An 18,445-nucleotide genomic window follows, 5' to 3' on the forward strand; every position below is an offset into this window, starting at 1 on the left:
AAAGGGCCTCAGGCCCTTGGATTTGGAACCAGGGAGCATCAGATGCGCTCCCAGCTCAGCCCTCAGTTCCTCAGTTCCTCTGTATGAGGAGGGGCACTGCACCTTCTCCTTTGGAGGAACCTTTATTGGGCTCTTCTAGGGCCTTTTCAAGCAGGCAGGAGACCAAGTCCTTTCTTCCTACAGTCCTCAGTAGTGGACATTCTCACTGCTACCTGGTCCTCACAGCATGTTTTCTTGTGCTTTGCAGCAAATGTCTTCCTTGGTCACAGCGTACATGGCCTCTCAAGGCACCAGGTTCCTGAAGCACTGTACCCCGTCAAGAGTGCAGAAACTTCCAGACGGCCAGCTCCAGGTCACCTGGGAGGACCTCACCTCTGGCAAGGAGAACATGGGCACCTTCAGCACTGTCCTGTGGGCCATAGGTAAGGGTGCACTGAGCCACATGTGCACATACAGAAGTGAGCCGTACATGGAGACCAGCAGCGCCACCTCCCCTTCCTGCTGCCTCCAGGGCTCCCCTCGTTCTGCTGGCTCTCAGGTGGGCCAGTCATTGCAGCCCACCTCTTGGGCCATGATAATAGCCCATGGGATTGCTTGCATTACCTCCCTGTGGGTTGCTTTGAGATCCTCAGGAGTAGGGGTCTTACTGGTCTTTGTGGATGTCATACTTTGCAGATTTCCAAAGATGGCATCAGTGATAGGGCAGAGGCCTTGGGCCTTTCTCCACCTTGCATGGGCTGGCTGCCACCTCACCCACAAGTGGTTATATTCTCATTCTCCTATTCTCTGAGAGGCATGGGTCCAGCTTTTTGTGGGGGTAAAGGCTGAGCAAGCATGGCTGGGCAAAATTAGACCATTGGTGACATGGCCAGACATACTCCTTCCCAGGCTGAATCCTCCTGCATCCCAAAGCCACCCCTGAGGGGCAGGATGGAGAGTGGAGATGCAGCGGGGTTGATACGGGCCCAGGGCCTGGGCCTGGGCTAGTCTGAGGGAGGGACGTGCACTTTGAGGACAGGCACCCTGGCCGGAAGCCAGGCAGGAAGAACAGAGAGCTCAGCCATTGTGCCCACCATGAGCCTGCTTGTGACTGGGGCACGGTGGTGCTGTGAGTGGGCTGTGGTCGCTGAGGGCTGACAGGTTCTCGTTAGTGAGGGCGTGTGGTACTAGGTGCAGTACACCTGCTTGGACATCGTGCCCACCTGATACCTGTCTTCTAGGGTTGGAATCTCGTTTTCCTAAGCCTTCTGTCAACTTGCATGTGAAAAAAACAATTGAGGTCTTCCTTTCTCGAGGTCTTTAGTTCTCAGGGTCTCTCTGCACTGGGCCTGGTCAGCTGTCCCTCCGCTATGAGCTCAGAACCTGAGTAGCTATCTGTCTCATCATCTGCTTCCATGTCAGTTAATCGAATGTTTACTGAGGACTCCGAGGGGCTGTCCCATCACCGTTTGTCAAGACATGGTCGGCCTGGTTCCCACATCCCCTGCAGTGAGCCGCTGGGAGGAACAGGGCTGCACCACACAGCGATGTACATCTGAGAAGCCTCTCTGGTTTTCTGAGTTCTCAGAACACTTGGAATCAGACAATAAGATAAACTCTGGAGGAGTCAGAACCCTTCGCTTGTGTGTGGTCAACACGAGCAGATTTAAGGAGCAAGAAAATGCCTTGTAGTAAATTTAGTGCCTCTTGTCCAAAATTTAGCAAATGGCCACAGGAAATATTCTTGTTCAAATCATAAAACTAAATTTACTTTTACTAAGTAAAACCCACTTAGGTTTATTTTGTTGAACACTGTGAAAGGTTATATAACTATTCAGATCCAGAAGTGTAAATTCATATTTATCTTTTTTTTAAGTTTATTTACTTATTTTGAGACAGAGAGAAAGAGAATCCCATGCAGGCTTTGTGCTGTCAGCATGGAGCCTGACGCAGGGCTCAGTCTCCTAGAACTGTGAGATCATGACCTGAGCAGATACCAAGAGTTGGGCGCTTAACCAACTGAGCCAGCCAGCGCCCCTAAATTGACATTTATCTTAAACTCCATTCTAAAAGGTGAGGTGGCAAGTTTTTCCCCTGATAATGCTTTGGGCTTCCCCCCCCCCCCCCCAAATATGTCCCTTCTCTCACCTTTGGACAGAGGCAAAGGCCTGTGTCCATATGCCATCAGCAAAGCCCACACTGACGGCAGCAGCTCAGAGGGCAAGGGGCCATGCCCTCAGAAGGCTGCAAGTTCCTCCAAGCTTGGAGGGTCCCTGGTGGGCGACGAGCGGGGCCCCTGGCGCGCAAACCTACTCTCCCCCGCCAGGAGTCCATTTTATTTTTTGTATTTTCAAAAAGAGCATCCCCCAGACAGTCTGCCCAACGTGATTGATGCTGGGGGTGGAAGCTTTTCACAGTCCTTGGCCTTTGACCTTGCTTCCCGAAGCGGCGCTGTGGTGGCGGCGGTTTCTGGCACGCCTTCTGGGGCTGTACGGGCATGTGCTGACTTTGCTGCTCGCTCCCGGGCCAGGTTTTGTAAACAATCAGGAGCCACTTCCCAGTTTAACAACTGGGAATGTTTTCTGCTGGTTTACCCCATAAGCCTTTATCCAAGCATTATTTCTGCTTACAATAAGAGATGATCCAATCCAGGACGTTAAAATAAAACACCCCCCAGGGTGGTACCACAAATGGCTCCTGGACCATAGTTCTGCCTCAGCAGCGAGCGCTGTGTGCACACAAGCTGGGTAAAAGCAGGAGAGAAGGATGCCCCTTGTGCCCTGTGGACACACTGAGGGCTGGGACGAGCTTCCGTTGGGTTGAGCTGCCCTAGTGCCTGGTGCCTTGGTCGCGGCCGGTGAGGACAGCATCCATAGGGATGGAGAAATGGGCCCTGCAGTCTACAAGCCAAAGAGGACTCCAAGCCTCTTCCTCGGCCCAGCCTTGATCTCCACGTGGTGGATTAAATACATTAGCAGTTAAAGCAGTTAATTGCTGTGCAGGGGGCCAGCTCATTGTTTGTCTCTGAATCACCCACCCACACCAGGTGTCTCAGATAATAGACTGGGAACTCGCAGCAAGGAGGATTTCCTGTCTGCAGATGTGCCGATTACGGTGCTGAGTGAAGACAGTCAGCCTGCGCTGCGCCGCGGGCTCGAATTCACCCTGTGCAGTTAACCAGTTGTGGCCTGAATCCTCAGCTGTCTGGGGGAGCAGGAGCAGGACAGGGCATCCGAGTGGACACTTGGGTGTGTAAACACCTCTGAGCTGGAGCTCATCCTTAGCTTAGCTTAGACTTTGCTTCAGAGGATGGGCAGAGGGCCTCTGGAGTGAAGCTTAGGAGAACCAGCAGTTAAAGCTGTTGCGTACCCCTCAGCATCTCAGAAGGCTTTCTATCCTTCCCTTGAGGGAAAGGTAGAGACTCTGGCGCATCCTTTCCTGAACCACAGAAGTCCTGCGTGTGATCAGAAAGCCCAGACAGCTGGTGTTCCCACTGTCCGGAGTGCCAGGAAGGGCTGTCCTGGCCCTGCCTCAGGAGCCCAGTCGATCTGTTAGGAATCAGCCGTTTCTTCTTCTTCGGACTTTGTCTTAGCAGGAGAGCTGGTGTCGTCCACCTGTGTGTAAAGCCTAAGGATGACTTCTGAGCCTCTAAAATGGCATAAAGGGAGCCAGCAGGCACTGCGGGCCTGGCTTTCCCACTTCTAATCCAACCACCATACTGAGGACCCCACTTCATGTACAGTCCACCTGAACAGAATGTGCACATAGACCACGGCCAGGGAGGTGGTGGCGTCCGTGGAGACAACACTGGGGGCCTGTAGTGTCCAGGGAGTGGAATGCATTTGCCCAGGAGGGGCTGCAGCCTGGGGCTCCCCTCTCTACCCTGGGAACTGCTTGCTCTGGTTTACATGAGGTCATTTGCTTAGTTAGTCACGTTCAACCTCAGCCGATGGCTCTCTCATGCCACAGATATGCCCCATTCAAGTCCTCTGGGCTGTCCACCCCACCCCCACCCCCACCCCTTAGGGCTGAGGGGCAGCACTGGGAGCTGGAGGCAAAACAGAAGCAAGCGCCCCCACCCCTCTCCCGCAGACTCTAGGAATTCATGGGTGGGAGTGCTCTGAGTCCAGCAAGATGGATGGGACAGTCCAGGCCCCAGTGCCTCCTGAAAGCTGTGAGTGGGGCCCAGGCTCTCCATGGCTGGCACTTGGATGTTGGAGAGGGGCTGGCAGGCTGAACACAGGTGCAACCTTGTTGAGAGAAGCCCAATCCAAGGCCAGCAGGCCTGTTCTTTGGGGGTGACCTGCATCCTGCTGTGGCTGTAGGAAACTGCATGTGGCCATGTTCTTCCCAGTGGGTACTCCGTAGTGGCCTGTCTGTGATGGGCCTAACTACCTGTGATGAGCCCAACCTTCTCTGCTCTCAAGGCCTTAAGGGAAGCATTGCTCTGCTTGTGAGCCTCTGATACTCTAACACCTTTTTATTTTAGTGTAAACGTCAAGTTTAATTAGCAACATGAAGAGAGAACCCAATCTGCTTGTGTATGTGGTTTGTTTTCTTGGAGGAGAAGACAGTCATGGAGCTCTTCCTGGGCCTGAGGCCACAGGCTTCCCCACCACACCATGTGGCCCCAGACGGTGCACCATATGGTCAGTGACTGTCATTTATCTCCGCTCTGGCTCACAGACTGTCCCCCTGCCCTCTGTGTGGGATGCCCTGCACAGCCAGGGGCCAAGAGCTATGCCAGGCTCGCGAGCTGGCTCCTCCGTGCGTCCAGGGTCACCCCAACTTCCACAGCCATCAGACCCAGGCTGGCCTACCTTCATGCTCATGGTCATCCAGCAGAGTCTTTTTACCAAGTCAAATTCAATATTTATGGTTAGAACTTGGTGGAAACCAATTTCTTTAAAAAAAGAAAAAAGAAAAGAAAGCCCTGGTGAAAATGTTTCTAAACGTAAGTGAACATCGTTTATATGCATTAATGTGCACTATCTAAATCTAAGTGCTACTGGGAACAACCAGCAGGAAGGTTATATTGACATTTGTAATTGTTACAGCAATAGTTACCACCTGCCAGGGAACATGTTCCTTCCTGGGGGTTCCAGTGGACCAGGCTGCAGCTGAACCTGAGCTGGACGCTCCACCACGTTCTAGGGCTGACTGGTTTAGGGGCCCATGTGAGCTTATTTTATATGCTGTCAGTGCTGCATGCAAGCTTGAAAAGGAAAAACCCACATGTAGGGGGGTTGGTGACAGGTGTCATCAGGATGGCCAGGGGGGAGTGGCAGGTGCTCAGTGGTCATAGTGAGCCACTAGCCTCAAGTCATGATAAGGTCCTCAGGTCGTACAAAGGCTCACTAATTTCATTCAGCAAACATTGAGCCCTGCCTGGGCCCCAGACCAGCAGGATCGATGCTCTGCCCTGCCCTTGGGGTGCTTTAGGTTGTGGCTAGGGTTCTGGGGCTCATGTAAAAAGGGCTATTCCAGAAAATAAAAGGATGTCTTTGCCATCATTATCCTTTTCCCTAAAATCTCAAAGATGACAAGAGACATAATAAATTTTTAAAAGGTAGGTTTCAAGGGATCTGACTAGAGGTGCCAAAGGTGTGAGTTCCGCATTCTGTGTCTGGTCCAGGGTGCTGCGCAGGCCCAGCCCATGGGGGTGGCTGGCTGTGGGGGCCACGTATGTGCCCCCCAGGAGGGTTGGTTCTCCATGAGCCCGTGTGAAGCCGCTGGTCCCCCATCCTCTTGGCACTGAGCTTCAGGCTGCTTCCTTTACACGCTGGCTGCGCCTGTCCGATCAGAGCCCCTCATTCGCGCTGTCATACTCCTGCTGCCACTTAAATCTTACCTCATTACACGGATTGCCCTTCACTCGTCGGAACGTGTGCTCCAGGCAGGCGTGAAATTGGAGGGAATGCCCGTTTTCATGCGGGGTGAAAGACACGCATGAAACCGCATGTGTCCGGTTGTCTGCATCCCTGTGCCCAGCTGAGCAGGTAGTAATGACCAACAGGCGCCGTCTGGGGGGTTTTCGACCTTCAGCCTTCTCCGGCCTTCTCCAGCTGGCTGGGTGAGCATCGTGGCCTAGCTGCCTCCCCCGGGCCAGCAGCAGCAGCTGGTGGGACTCCAGTGCAATGAGGGGAGGGCTGGCCTGGTCCAGCTGCACTGAGAGCTCTCAGGCTGAATGCAGCTTCTTCCACCACTTCAGCACCCTGGGGTGCCCTGGATGCTGGGCACAGGGAGGGAGGCACTATCTTACCTTGGTGACACCAGGGCTCACGTGGTACCCTAGAGGGACTCAGGCCAGTGGGCAAAGCTGGGCCTGGTGAAGGAGGCAGCTTCAAGGGCCCATCCACATATTTATTCGCACATTGCCTCTGAGGAGGAAATGAGAACATGTTTGCATCTGGAATCTTAATGCCCGGATTGTGGTAAATATGATGCAGTGGCATTCGTGTATCACATGAGAAGCTCTTACTTACAAGGCAATGAAGTTATGGAGATATGTATAAATGAATGGAAAAAAGGCAAGGAACTGGCAGTTCACAAAAGGAAATACAGCTAGTAAATACGTGGCCAAAAGTACTTAACTTTACTGGTAAATGTACTGGTAATCAAAGAAGCGAAAGTTAAAACAGGAGTGGGAGTGAAGGAGCAAGCCCAAGAAGGAGCCATCTGTCCAGGCACAGCTCCCTGCCCTGCTCCCCGAGGAGGCCCCACCTGGCTGGTCAGCCTTCCTCTAAGGACCTGTCCCAAGGAACTAAACCAACGTTTGGACAGACCGCCGTCTCCATCCCAGTGGTGTCCAGGGAGCAGAGATGTGGGAGTCAATCCAGGGGAGCCACTCAGCAGTGCTCGGCAAACCCGAGCCAGGTGCCAAAGAGCTGAGGCCCCAGGGAGCAAGGGATCCCATTGGTCATAGAACGCATGGCCTCCTGGGGGCGGGGGGGAAAGCACCGTGCATGACACACAGGGTGATACAGATGGGGGGATGCCATGGGGGCTCCCTTCTCTCCCCAGATCGCCTGAGGAGTGCTACCTTTATTTTTGCATAAGAGGGAAATGGTCAGGGAGAAGACTTTGCATGGTGCCTGAGTCTGGCTTCTGGTCATTTAAGTCTGACCTGGACTGGGCATTGTCCATGGGGCCAGTGCTGCCCTGCTTGCATGGCTGGCCACTGGATCCCTACCCCAGCACCTCTGACTTCCTTGAGGGCTCCAGGCCTGAGCTATGTGGGGTCCGCACACCATCTGACTGGGCCCCTACCCCCTTTGGGGAGACATAATGGCTCTGAGCACAAGGGAACAGAACTTCAGAGGGTCATGTGGGATGTCCCTCCCTCCTCCATGACCCTTGTCCACATTGTTTGCTCAGTGAGGCCCATGTCCTGGCTGTGGCCCCATGAGGCTGACAGGGCCTACCACATAGTTCAGGGGCATGGCCCACAGAATGGGGTGCCTGGGTGGAGCTGGGCCCCCTGCCAACCCCAGGTCTCACCCCACACAGGCCCAGTCAGCACAGCTTCCAAAACCCAATGTGCCAACGGCTGCCCTTTTAGGGCCATTTCTGTTTGGTGCAACCACTCTCTTCCTTCACGGTTCAATCCCAGAAGCATCAGTGGAGTGCCTCCCACAAGTTGGGCATATTCCTTCTGTCTACTCCACTCTTGTTACTCCTTTTAAATTTATCTTTATATTCTTGAGATCTTGGATGTGATTAGGCTGGCATCTGGGAGGTGTGTGGTTACCATGGTTACCATAAGGCACAGGAGGAAACATTCCTGACCTCCCATGACCGGCCAGGCAGGAGTGCAGCATGGCTAGCCTTAGAGCAGGGTGGTCTGCAGGTAGCCAGCTTTGCCCTCACATGCTCCAGCCTCAGCCTGGAGCCATCACCTAGAGGTCATGGGCCTGGTGAGCTGCTGTATGCCCTGTTCCCCACAACTAAAGGTCTGGGGAGGAGCCTGAGAGCTGAGCTATGAGTCCCCTACCTGCAGAGCCCCTCAGCCCATCCAGCAGACCCCCACCAGGCCTCCCCACTGGGCCCAACTCCTTCCTCACTGAGGCACAGCACATTCCAGTCCTAGATGCACAAGAGCTCCCAGATGCCAGCTGGATCCCCTACTTGGGAGTCAGGCCTGGGCCCCCACGCTGCCTTATGCAGGACAGTACACTGGCCAGCATGGCATGTTGCACTCTACATGCTCACCGGTCTCCATTCACATGACTAGTGCCGGTATGGATGCCATCAGGGACCTCTAGGGCCTTGCGTCACGTCGCCTGTGTCTGGTATGCTGGGTAATGGGTGTCAGCCCGCCTAGCACCTGATTCCTGTGGCCAAGCAGAATGAAGAAGCTGGAGCCAGCTCCCCATGAACTTGAGAAGCACGGCTTAGTTGAGTTTGTGTGTTTTGACTTCCCACTCTGGGAGAGCAGCTGGAGACTTAAGGTTTCCCTTTCACAGAACTTGGTCTTCCAGATGTTCAGATTGGCACCACCCACTACCCGACCTCTCGTGTGTCTGAGCCACCACAAGCGGTGGGAATTGTACCTCTGAAACTGTTTATCATTGCCTTCGGGAGACACGCTGAGCCTCAGGGAGCTCCAGGGGGCCGCCGCTGTCCTCCTAGAGCCTGGCGGGAAGAGCTGCATTTGCTACCTCCTGGCTTAGCAAGGCCACCTTGTCTGAGTTAGGGGAGAAAGGGGGCTCTGCTGGCAGCTTGGCTGTGACAAGGCCCAGGGCTGTAAGCATATGAAGGCTGTCAGGGAGGCTGCTGTGCCGCCGTCCCCTGCCCCACTGACCTTTGCACCCAAGACTTGCTCGTTAGGATTAGCCAAAATGACTGCACTTGAGGACAAGGATGATGTGTGGTTTGGGCTCTGCCTTGCTGCCCATCTCCGTGCTCAGCTCTAGAGGTCTCAAAGCTGGGGATGTACGCTGGGCAGTCATCACAGGCACACGAGAAGAGGAGCTGAGGCTTGTAGCATCCAAGGCCTGGCCTCTAGCCCCACTCACTCAGCACCTGTGCTGGCTGCCAGAGAGGGTTGGTGGGACCTGCCCCGAGACCCTGAGCAGGACATAAGTTTGTGCATTCTCGCCGCCTGCTCTGGGGGACATCCTGCTGCCAGACTCTTGGAACAGGAGGCCATAGCCTATTCATGCAAACACAGTCTGGTGGCAGGATGGAAAAGCATAAATCCACCACAAACCACCATCCTGTCCCTAGTATGAACTTGTGGGAAGAGCACCCTGCGGGAGGGTGGGGAACCCTGGGGTCACAGAGAGTGGAAGGGAGGGTGCCCTACCCCAGGAAGGGCCATATGGGGACACAGGAGGCTTTCAGCTCACTTGGGGCCCACAGACATGCTCCACAAAGACTGAGACACATGTGCACCTCAGCCTCACTGGAAAATGCATGCATATGACAGGAGCCATGGCTTCTGGGAGAGACCTGGGTTGTGTATATTCCATGTCTTCCCCTCAGGGCACAATGCCTTCAGAGGCTGCGTGGCCCTGTCATGTTATCTCTGCAACCATGGCTAGAGTGACCTTTGTTCATACTGTGCCATGCTATAAGGTGTCCAGGCCTGAAGTAGGCTACCTCCCTGGAGCTTGGCCTCTGCAGTAGGGAAGGGTTGAGATCACCGTACAGGGCTGGGGCATGCATCATTCTTGGGTTGTCGCTGCTTCTAGACTTTTTCTGTGGTCAGAGCCATAGGAACTTGGTATTTAAAAAAAGAAAATGGAATGAGTAAATTCCACATTTAAATTTGACGTTATGGGGTTTTAACCACTTTGAATGGCACATCAGATCTGTTTCCAGGTTTATTTATTGTTAGAATATAATCCTCTTAGGACATACAGTGGAAATATGTGTTGCCATAGTCTCTTGAGCAAATTATCTTTGTATGTGCTTGGTTATCAACTGCCTATCCAATTAGGCCCATTGGTTTCAAGTTGTTTACAAGTTACAGGGACTTTTCTTCCATTTTTTATTTTTTGTTGTTTGAATATATAAACTGTGTATATGATTAAAAAACCAAAATTGTATCACAGGCTATATTCAGAGAAGTCTTGTCTCCATCTCTGCTTTCTCTACCCTGTTTCCTTCCTTTCTGTTTCTTCTAGTCCTTCATCTTCTCGTTGCTTCTTTGTGCAAATAAAGGTGAGGTATGTGCATATGTGCACTGTGTATGTGCATGTGTGTGTGTGTGTGTGTGTGTGTGTGTGTGTGTGTGTGTGTGCGCGTGTGAGGCTCACAGAGGCCAGGAGCCCCTCGACACTATTGTGCTTCATGTTTTACCGATTCCAAATGGGCATTCTGAGAACTATTCTGAATAAACCAAGGAGTCTCAGTCAGAACTGCTGAAAGTCTCTCAGCCTTGCTCTTTATTTCCTTCAGGTCGAATTCCAGAAACCAGAAGTCTGAATTTGGAGAATGCTGGAATAAACACCAACCCCAACAGTCAGAAGATTCTGGTTGATGCTCAGGAAGCCACCTCTGTCCCCCACATTTATGCCATCGGAGACGTAGCAGAGGTACAGCCTGCACCTGCCACCTGGCCTCACCACCCCATGCCCCCACCCCACTGGGCCTCAGGGGCCTATGAGGCTCCCAGAAGCTCTGGACCAAACCCCAGGTGCCATTAGACTCAAGTTCTGGGAAGGATTGGGCATCAGCCTCTGCTTGCTCGAATGCTCCTCCTTTCTGTGGAGAGGGGATAGGAAAGCTTTCAAAACTGAAAGCAGATTCCTGTTGTGAACCTCTGAGGGAGGGGCATCTGTTCACACACAGGGCCTCAACTTCCCCAAAGATGGGCTGGTAATACAGAGCCTTGGGGCTGTCCTGGCCCCACAGTACCAGGCTTGACCTCCTCACCTCAGTTTGCCCTCTGAACTGTGGGTGGGTCAGTACCCTCCCCAGTTGGGCTGTCAGATGGGGGCAGGGCACATGGATGCAGCCCCAGCTCACCGCCTGCCTGCTGCTCCCCTTGTGAGTCTCTGGTGGAAGCCCCACCCCTAGCCTGGGAGACATCTTGTCAGCGCCCCTCCCTTCTTCATGGCCTGTGGCTGGTCTGTTGTGGGATCCCCATGTTCCCAAAGCCTCAGGAGTAGTCGACCTGTCCTGCATATGTGCAGCGTGTTCTAAGGAAGGTGGCTCAGGCGGGGCCCTGGCCAAGCCTGAGAGTTAGATGCTCCAGGACCCCAGGCCCCAGCAGGCCTCTTGGCAGCCAGACCTGCCAGCACCATTGACGTGTTAGTTTCCTGTGGCTGCCATTACAAATCACCACAAACTGGGTGGCTTAGATCAACAAAAATGTATTCTCTCACATTCTGGAGGCCAAAAGTCTGCAATCAAGGTATGGGCAGGGCTCTGCTCTCCCCAAAGCCTGTAGGGGAAGACGAGTCCTCATCCCTTCCATCTTCTGATGGCCCTGGGAAGTCCCAACTTGGAGCTACAGCACTCTGTTCTCCTTCTGCCCATCTTCGTGTGTGTGTGTGTGTGTGTGTGTGTGTGTGTGTGTGGTATGTGGTGTGTGTGTGGGGTGTGTGTGTGTGTGTGTGTGTGTGTGTGTGTGTGTGTCTGTTGTTTCTTTCTTCTTAGGACCCTCTCATTGATTTTGGGTCCACCCTAAGTGACCAATCCTAAATGATCTCAATTCTTAACTTATATTTGCAAAGAGCCTCATTTCCAAACAAGGTCCCATTCTGAGGTTCCAGGCAGACACGCATGTGGGGGATGCTATTAACCCATCATGATGTGTTCTGGCACAGCCATTTTTCTGAGTTCTGTGGCCACTGCAAGAACAGACAAAAGTCCTAGCCCTCATAGAAGTGACATTCTGGTTGGGGTCATAGATGACAAGTAAATAAGTGAACCATTTCAGGTAGATGTCAGAAGATGCTTAGTGCAGCAGTCCAGGGACACCTGAGGGAGGAACAGAGCCAGCTAGAGGACCCAGGGGAGCTCAGTGAGGACGCTTGTGCCCATCTGAGAGTGTAGGCACCACCCTGCCCATGCATACCCCAGAACCCACTTTGGGAAATGCTTGGGGGTGGGGGAACCAGTATCTACAAGTGGGCCCCTGGGTGGAACATCCCAGAGTTGAGGGGGTATAGGTGGCAGCTATCCCCAGTGCTGCAGGACCATCCCAACTTCAGCCTCTTCCATAACTCACAATGGGCAGGTCTTCTGGAGAGCTTGGCACAGAGACCAGGGTGGGAGGCCATGCAAGGCTGGGCCTTCCCTTTGTTCCTGAAGGACCAGCCTACCCATCTGACATAGTCTTTCATGAAGACACCTGACCCCATATAGACCCCTCCTTCTAAGACAACTTGGCCCCTGGCGTTCCCATGGTACCAGAAGGGTCATCCACTAGCTGTGGCCAGTGCTGACTTGTGAGCCAAGAGGCTGCCACTTGAAGCTGCCTGTGAACCCAGACTCATGAAATGGTTCGTGGGGAGCAGACTACCAGATGGAGGTGGGACCCCGGGGACAGCTTGCTGGAGCATGCGGTCAAGAGCTGCAGCCACTCCTCACAACCAGGTCATCTCTGACCATCTAGTCAGGCTGCTGGGGTGGACGGAAGTGAGTGGCTTCACATGCCCATATGACTGGGCAGCGTTGTTGCTCGTGTGATCTCTGGTGGTTGGGACATGGCATTCTCTGGTGGCACCTTCTGTGTTCATCCTGTGTGCTGCACCCTAAGATAGCACTCATGGTCCTGGGAGAGTGCCTTGTGTATTAGACCGTGCTTTCTGTGCACCCAGGAGCCGAGTGAGATCCATGTGCAACAGGGCTCATGCCGACATAGCAGAAACCATAGTATTTCAGATTGTGTTGCCAGAAATACATAGTGCACACAAAGGCAGTATCTACTGAAATATTAAATCTACTCAGTTGGAAAGGTCATTCTGGGCAGTCAAAAGAGTTAACACCCCAGTGGTCTGGCATCCAGCGGGGAAGAGTCCAGCAGGCGGGTGGGGTGGCCATTGTCTAGTGCGATATTGTGTGCTGTGCGCATGGACGTTTCCGCAGTTAGTCAGGCCCGGTGGAATGCACGGGCTGCTTTCACAAGTTTATCTCTGTGGATCTCTATTCATTTCTGGAATGTCAAACAACATCTGCATTTCCTGCTGCTACAGAGGTGATTGGCAGCCGGTCCCAGGCTGACGCGTGCAGGAACACTGGGGGCTGTGCCACCTCCTGCTCCCCAGGCAGGACACACCCTGGGACGGAGGGGCCTCCAGCAGCACGGCATTTCTGACTTGGGATCTGTAATGGACTGTGACATGCAAGCCAAGCTTCTTGTCAGGAGCACACGAAATGCTTCCAGGGCCCATTTTAGCCTGAACCCCAGTTAATGTGAATGGTTGAACAGTAGCGGGATCTCCTTTGAGCTTTGTCATGAGGGCAGCTCTCCAAGGCCACCAACATGAAGAAGGAGTTCGGAGAGAAGCTATGCACGAGTGTGGGCAGCACAGCTGGGTGCATGGGCAGCTTACCTGCTTTTCCAGGGAAGGGGGTCATAACTACAGGTGTGTTCTTAGAGCAGAACAGAGGGAAGCAAGCCAGAGAACAAGCCAACCCCCAGGAGCCCTGGGGCCCAGAGGCAAACAGCCTTTGGAGGTTTCTGAAAGGGGCAAGCTTCTCTAGGAAGGCATGGGTGGTGGTGAGGGTACTGCACAGACTCCCTCAGACATGCCAAAGTGACCCCAGGCTCCCTCCTTACATCAGGGGCGGCCCGAGCTGACACCCACGGCTATAATGGCAGGAAAACTCTTGGCCCGGCGCCTGTACGGTCAGTCCTTAGATGTGATGGATTACAGCAACGTGAGTACCCACCGCCCTTTAGCATGCTAAGTCCAGCCTGGAGACGGCCGCAGTTCTTTCCGGGGGCAGGGGGTGTGTGTGCACGTACATCTGTGGGAGTGCATGCACATGTGCCTCCACGTGTGCACGCATGTGAGCTTTAGCTCTGAAGGTGTGGCCCAGGAACAAATGAGGGTGTCCACCCGCCTTCTTATGAGCTGCCAGCCAGCACATCTGAGGACCTAGCCTGCACTTGCTGTTCTTGTGTCCCATGGCAGGCATCTTGAGTTTTGGGTCCCCAAGGGTATAGGTCACTTAAGACCTGCTTTCCAGGTGCCCACCACAGTCTTCACCCCGCTGGAGTATGGCTGCGTGGGGCTGTCAGAGGAGGAGGCCATGGCTCGTCACGGAGAAGAGCATGTAGAGGTAAGGTCCCCGAGGATAGAGGGGAGCCAGGACATCATGCCTGTGTGGCGCTCATGCCCTGATGACGGCCTCTCCCCGACAGAGGCCTGGTGAGCCAGCAACAGTATTGGCCTCCCTGCTTTCCAGGGCCTGAAGTTTGGCAGGGTAGGGCAGGGAGGCCCCGAGTGATGGCTGAGATATGGTATGAAGGGATATGTAGGGCAGATTGCTGGAGGACAGCCCCAGAAACGAAGGCACGTTTGGGTTGTGGTCCCCCTCACAGGGGCATGTGTCTCCCTCCACCTGGAAAGGCTTCTCTTACCCTCTGACCTTTTCCTGCCCTCCAGCTGCTGCTCTCCACCTCCACCCTGCCCCACCTGGCCCTGCCCTCGGGTACCTCCACCTTCCTGCCACCCCTGCCTCGGTTCCTTATCTGAGATTTGTCCAGCGCTCACAGGCCCCCAGTAGCCCAGACTTAGGTACTCACCCTAGAGGAAGGCTGCTTCTGGAATCTGTTCAGCTGGCCTGCTGTGGCCTGGGGTGGCCCCAGGAGGTGCCCCAGGTGGCTCAGCAGGATGCAGGAGCCTTTGAAACCTGCCAGGCTGTGCATGCTGAGAGCCTTCCGTGTGGCTTCATCTTGCTACTGCAGCAGCTTGCAGACGGACCAGGAGAAACCAGACCCCGAGTGGCCACCACTGTGGGCCTGGTGTCCTTCGGGAATGAGTCACTGGGTTCCAGGGCCTGCCCCTTGCCCCAGCGCCCCGGTCCCCTCCATCAACGGGCCATGCCTGACAGGCCGGCCTTCCCCCCAGCACTGTATTTGCTATTTTTGTTTGATTCATCACAAGTACATGGGGACATATGTTCATGGCATTCTATAATGTTGTTTTATGTTTCACAATGTTGAATGGCCAAATACCCTTTGTTTGTTTTCTTTTCAATTCTGTCTTAGTTAGAACAATATTCTCTGAAGTTCCATTAATTAATAATGGCTGTGCAGCACATGTGAGCGCCCCGCTCATTTTTTACTCGGCCGCAGCCCCGAACACGCTGTCGAACCCTTCTCGGGTGCTGAAAGCCTTTGTCCGACAGCTCCAGTGTGGCCCGGGGGCCTCCCTACATCTGCCTCCCCCTCTTTGCTCAAGTGAGGGCCCAGCAAGCACCAGAGTGCCCTCAGGAGGCCAGAGAGCCACTGGGTGGGCTGGACATCCCCTTCCAATGTCCGCAGTCACCCCATCCACTCTGCAACATCCACCTGGTGCGTACTCCTGGGGGCACCGTGTCCTATGTTGAGCCTCGGACTGTGACTTGTCACAGTGGACTGCACTTAGCCAATCTGGTGCCCACTTTGCTACTGTGATCGGTAGGGGTCTTGGGCCTGGATTGAAGAGGGTCTGTCCTGCAGACAGTGTGGCTCCAGCCACAGTCTACCTTTGTGTGGGAGAGAGAGTGGTGCTATCCATGGCCAGCTGAGCCATGTCCTTGCCCCAGACCACAACCTGCAGGCCAAGTGGGCAGTTCTGGGTTCCCACCACGTCCACGCAGTTCACTGGACCTGTAAAATGCCTATGAGGCTACTGACTCCAGGAATCGTTATCTTGTCACTTAGGTTTATCATGCATATTATAAACCACTGGAGTTCACAGTGGCAGAACGGGATGCATCCCAGTGTTACATAAAGGTAAGTGTCCTCATGGGCCTGGACTGGGGCATGCCAGGAGGTGAGAGGCAGGGAAAGAGCTGGCACCCACGGGTGGAGAAGCTCCATGCAACCACCCGTGCCCCCAAGGCAGGGCCGTGCGTGCAGCCCCGGGGTCCTGTCTCCAGCCAGGCTGGCAGTTGACAGTGTGGCTTTCAGATGGTGTGCCTGCGGAAGCCCCCACAGCTGGTGCTGGGCCTGCACTTCCTCGGCCCCAATGCAGGTGAAGTCACTCAAGGATTTGCTCTGGGGATCAAGTAAGTCTAGAGAAATGTCGGCCGTTGTGCAATGCCCAGACTGGTGTCCCTCCGAATGTTGGTGGCTCTGCAGTTGGGAGTCTGCCATGTTGCTGTTGCTTTTATGTAGCATTGTACGTGTTTTCAGCAGAGCGTCTCCTCAGATGTGGCACGTCGTGTTACATGAGAGGCAGCCGGGCCACCTGGGGAGCAAAGGGAGAGGCCCATGTCCCTGATCACCCAGGGTGGTGGTTGGGGGTTGGTCACAGTTTGGGTCTTTTCTACTCAGAATGAGCAGGGTTGGGGCCCTTCTTCACATGGCAAAGCACCCAGTCAGTAATGAGCGAGGTTGACGAGAGCTGCCCCAGGGCCAGCATGTGTTTTCCAGAGCTGGGCCTTGGACACAAGCTGTGCTTTGTAGGGTCCCAGGTCCCCAGGCTTGCCTGGAGCCTTTGCTGATGGAGTCTCTGGGTGGAGGTGAGTTGTCTGGGGCAGTGGGGTGTGGGGCTGTCAGAGGCAGGAGGGTAGAAAGGTGAAGTGGCAGTGAGGAAACCGGGAAGGGCTTCCTGGGCCACCTGGAGCCCCATATGTGCTTGGGGCTTGTGGCTGTGGCCAGGACCCAGCCTTGGAGCTTGAGGCGGGGGGGGGGGGGGGGGCAGGTAGGAAGTAGGAAGTAGGAAAGGGCAGGAGCTAGAGCGGCAGGGCCCATACCCAGGAATGCTGATGGGGCTGTGAGGGTTTAGTACAGATGCCCTGGGAGTATTGAAGCCACTGGGTGGGCCAGGCACCTGGTAACAATAATAATTATAGGACAGAGCCAATAGGAAGATCAAGAACATGAATGGGCAAGTCACAGAAAAAGGAAATTGGTAGAAAAGTAGAAAGTTGCTGTGTCTCACTTGGAATTTTTAATATAATTAAAATACCAAGAAACCATTTTGGCCAGTGAAGGTTTGACACCGTCCAGTCCAGTGGTGATTGTTTTCTAGCATCTGCAAGTGGAGATGCTGAAGGTTTGAGCAAATTGGTGGAGTGTTCATGTTCAGACACCATCAAGAGGAGGGTGTGAACTGGACATTCCCACTGGGAGCCTTCGGTCCACATTTGAAATGCACACACTTGTTCATGTCAGATATTCTAACACGTGCAGAGACAGAAGAGGGTTGTTTGTCTCAGCCTTGTCTGTGGAGAGTGGAAGCGCCCTGTGGGGAGTCCACACTTCCTGTGCCTCCGAGGAGGTGGTCGCTGTGCCTGGGGGGTGGTCGCTGCTGAGGGTGCAGGGGGGCATGTGTGTGAGAAGAGTGCTGACCAGAAGAGCAAGGTGAGCAGGACCGGGCAGGGGGCTGGGCCGGTAGAGGCTACAGTAGTAAGTGGGCTCAGGCTCGCCGGAGCAGGCAGGTCAAGCCTCACCTTGGCAGGGAGAGGGAGCAGGCCCACAGAAGAACCGGCTGGAGCCATGGGCCAAGCTGGGATTGTGCCCGGTGGGCTGGGAGCAGCAGGAGGCCAGGATGGAGTGAGGGAGGGAGGGGGGAGGTAGGAGGTGGGCCTGACGTGGAGCCGCTTGGCATTTGCTGGGAGACACGTGGGTGTTGGCAGCCGTTCCTGGCCACTGGCTGGGGAAGACAGGGTGGGGGCCAGGACTGGGGAGCAGCGAGGAGACTGTGACTTCTGAGGCCCTCCCCTGGGTGACATCTTCAGAGGGACGGGATGCTCTGGACATGCCTCCTTGTGCTGACTCATCACCTGAGTCCCTCCGTCCCCCTGTGTGCAGGTGCGGGGCCTCCTACGAGCAGGTGATGCGGACGGTGGGCATCCACCCCACCTGCGCTGAGGAGGTAGCCAAGCTGCGCATCTCCAAGCGCTCGGGCCTGGACCCTACTGTGACAGGCTGCTGAGGGTAGGCAGCCATCCCTGCCAGGCCCACACGGCGTGCCTGCCGCCCCCACAACCAGGCTCTTTTGAGGCTCAGATCCAGGTATGTAGCTCAGGTAGGCTCTGTGTTTAAGGATGGAACAGTAGTGGGGGGGGGGCGGGGGTAGGGTGCCAAACTGTTCTCTCCGGGTACATGGGAGGCTATGCCTGCTGTGCCGCTTCAGACATGTGAGCCCTGTGCCCAGGCCACAGTGGCTGAAGAAACAGGGCTGGGAAGGAGGCCATTTGAGGGCCTCACCCTCCACAGGGCACCCCCGGACACTGGCCTGGCTGCCACTGCTCCCCAGATGCAGGAAATGTCTTGAGGCTGGGCTCACACCACAGGAGGGGCATTGGGTGTGGAAAGCATCCCCGGCTGAGCTCAGTGGGCTGCCGGGCA

General features: G+C 54.7%; 1 protein-coding gene across 9 annotated transcripts in view; it reads left to right on the plus strand.

Annotated features, from left to right (window-relative positions):
• Positions 1-18,445, plus strand: part of TXNRD2 (thioredoxin reductase 2) — a 51,602-nt gene that overhangs the window by 32,106 nt on the left and 1,051 nt on the right. For 4 of the 9 annotated variants that reach the window (XM_045042141.1, XM_045042142.1, XM_045042143.1 and 1 more), the window contains exons 11-17: positions 248-422; positions 10,384-10,520; positions 13,720-13,815; positions 14,128-14,220; positions 15,809-15,880; positions 16,058-16,155; positions 17,906-18,109. In XM_045042141.1, the coding sequence (XP_044898076.1) occupies positions 248-422; positions 10,384-10,520; positions 13,720-13,815; positions 14,128-14,220; positions 15,809-15,880; positions 16,058-16,155; positions 17,906-18,029 (795 nt within the window). In that variant the 3' untranslated portion in view covers positions 18,030-18,109. Of the gene's footprint in view, positions 1-247; positions 423-10,383; positions 10,521-13,719; positions 13,816-14,127; positions 14,221-15,808; positions 15,881-15,988; positions 16,156-16,555; positions 16,612-17,905; positions 18,110-18,445 lie in introns of those variants that run through there. The other 5 variants (XM_023241656.2, XM_045042145.1, XM_023241657.2 and 2 more) reach the window with 5 other exon arrangements.

This window comes from Felis catus, chromosome D3 (genome assembly GCF_018350175.1).
Source record: "Felis catus isolate Fca126 chromosome D3, F.catus_Fca126_mat1.0, whole genome shotgun sequence".
Classification (NCBI taxonomy): Eukaryota; Metazoa; Chordata; class Mammalia; order Carnivora; family Felidae; genus Felis; species Felis catus.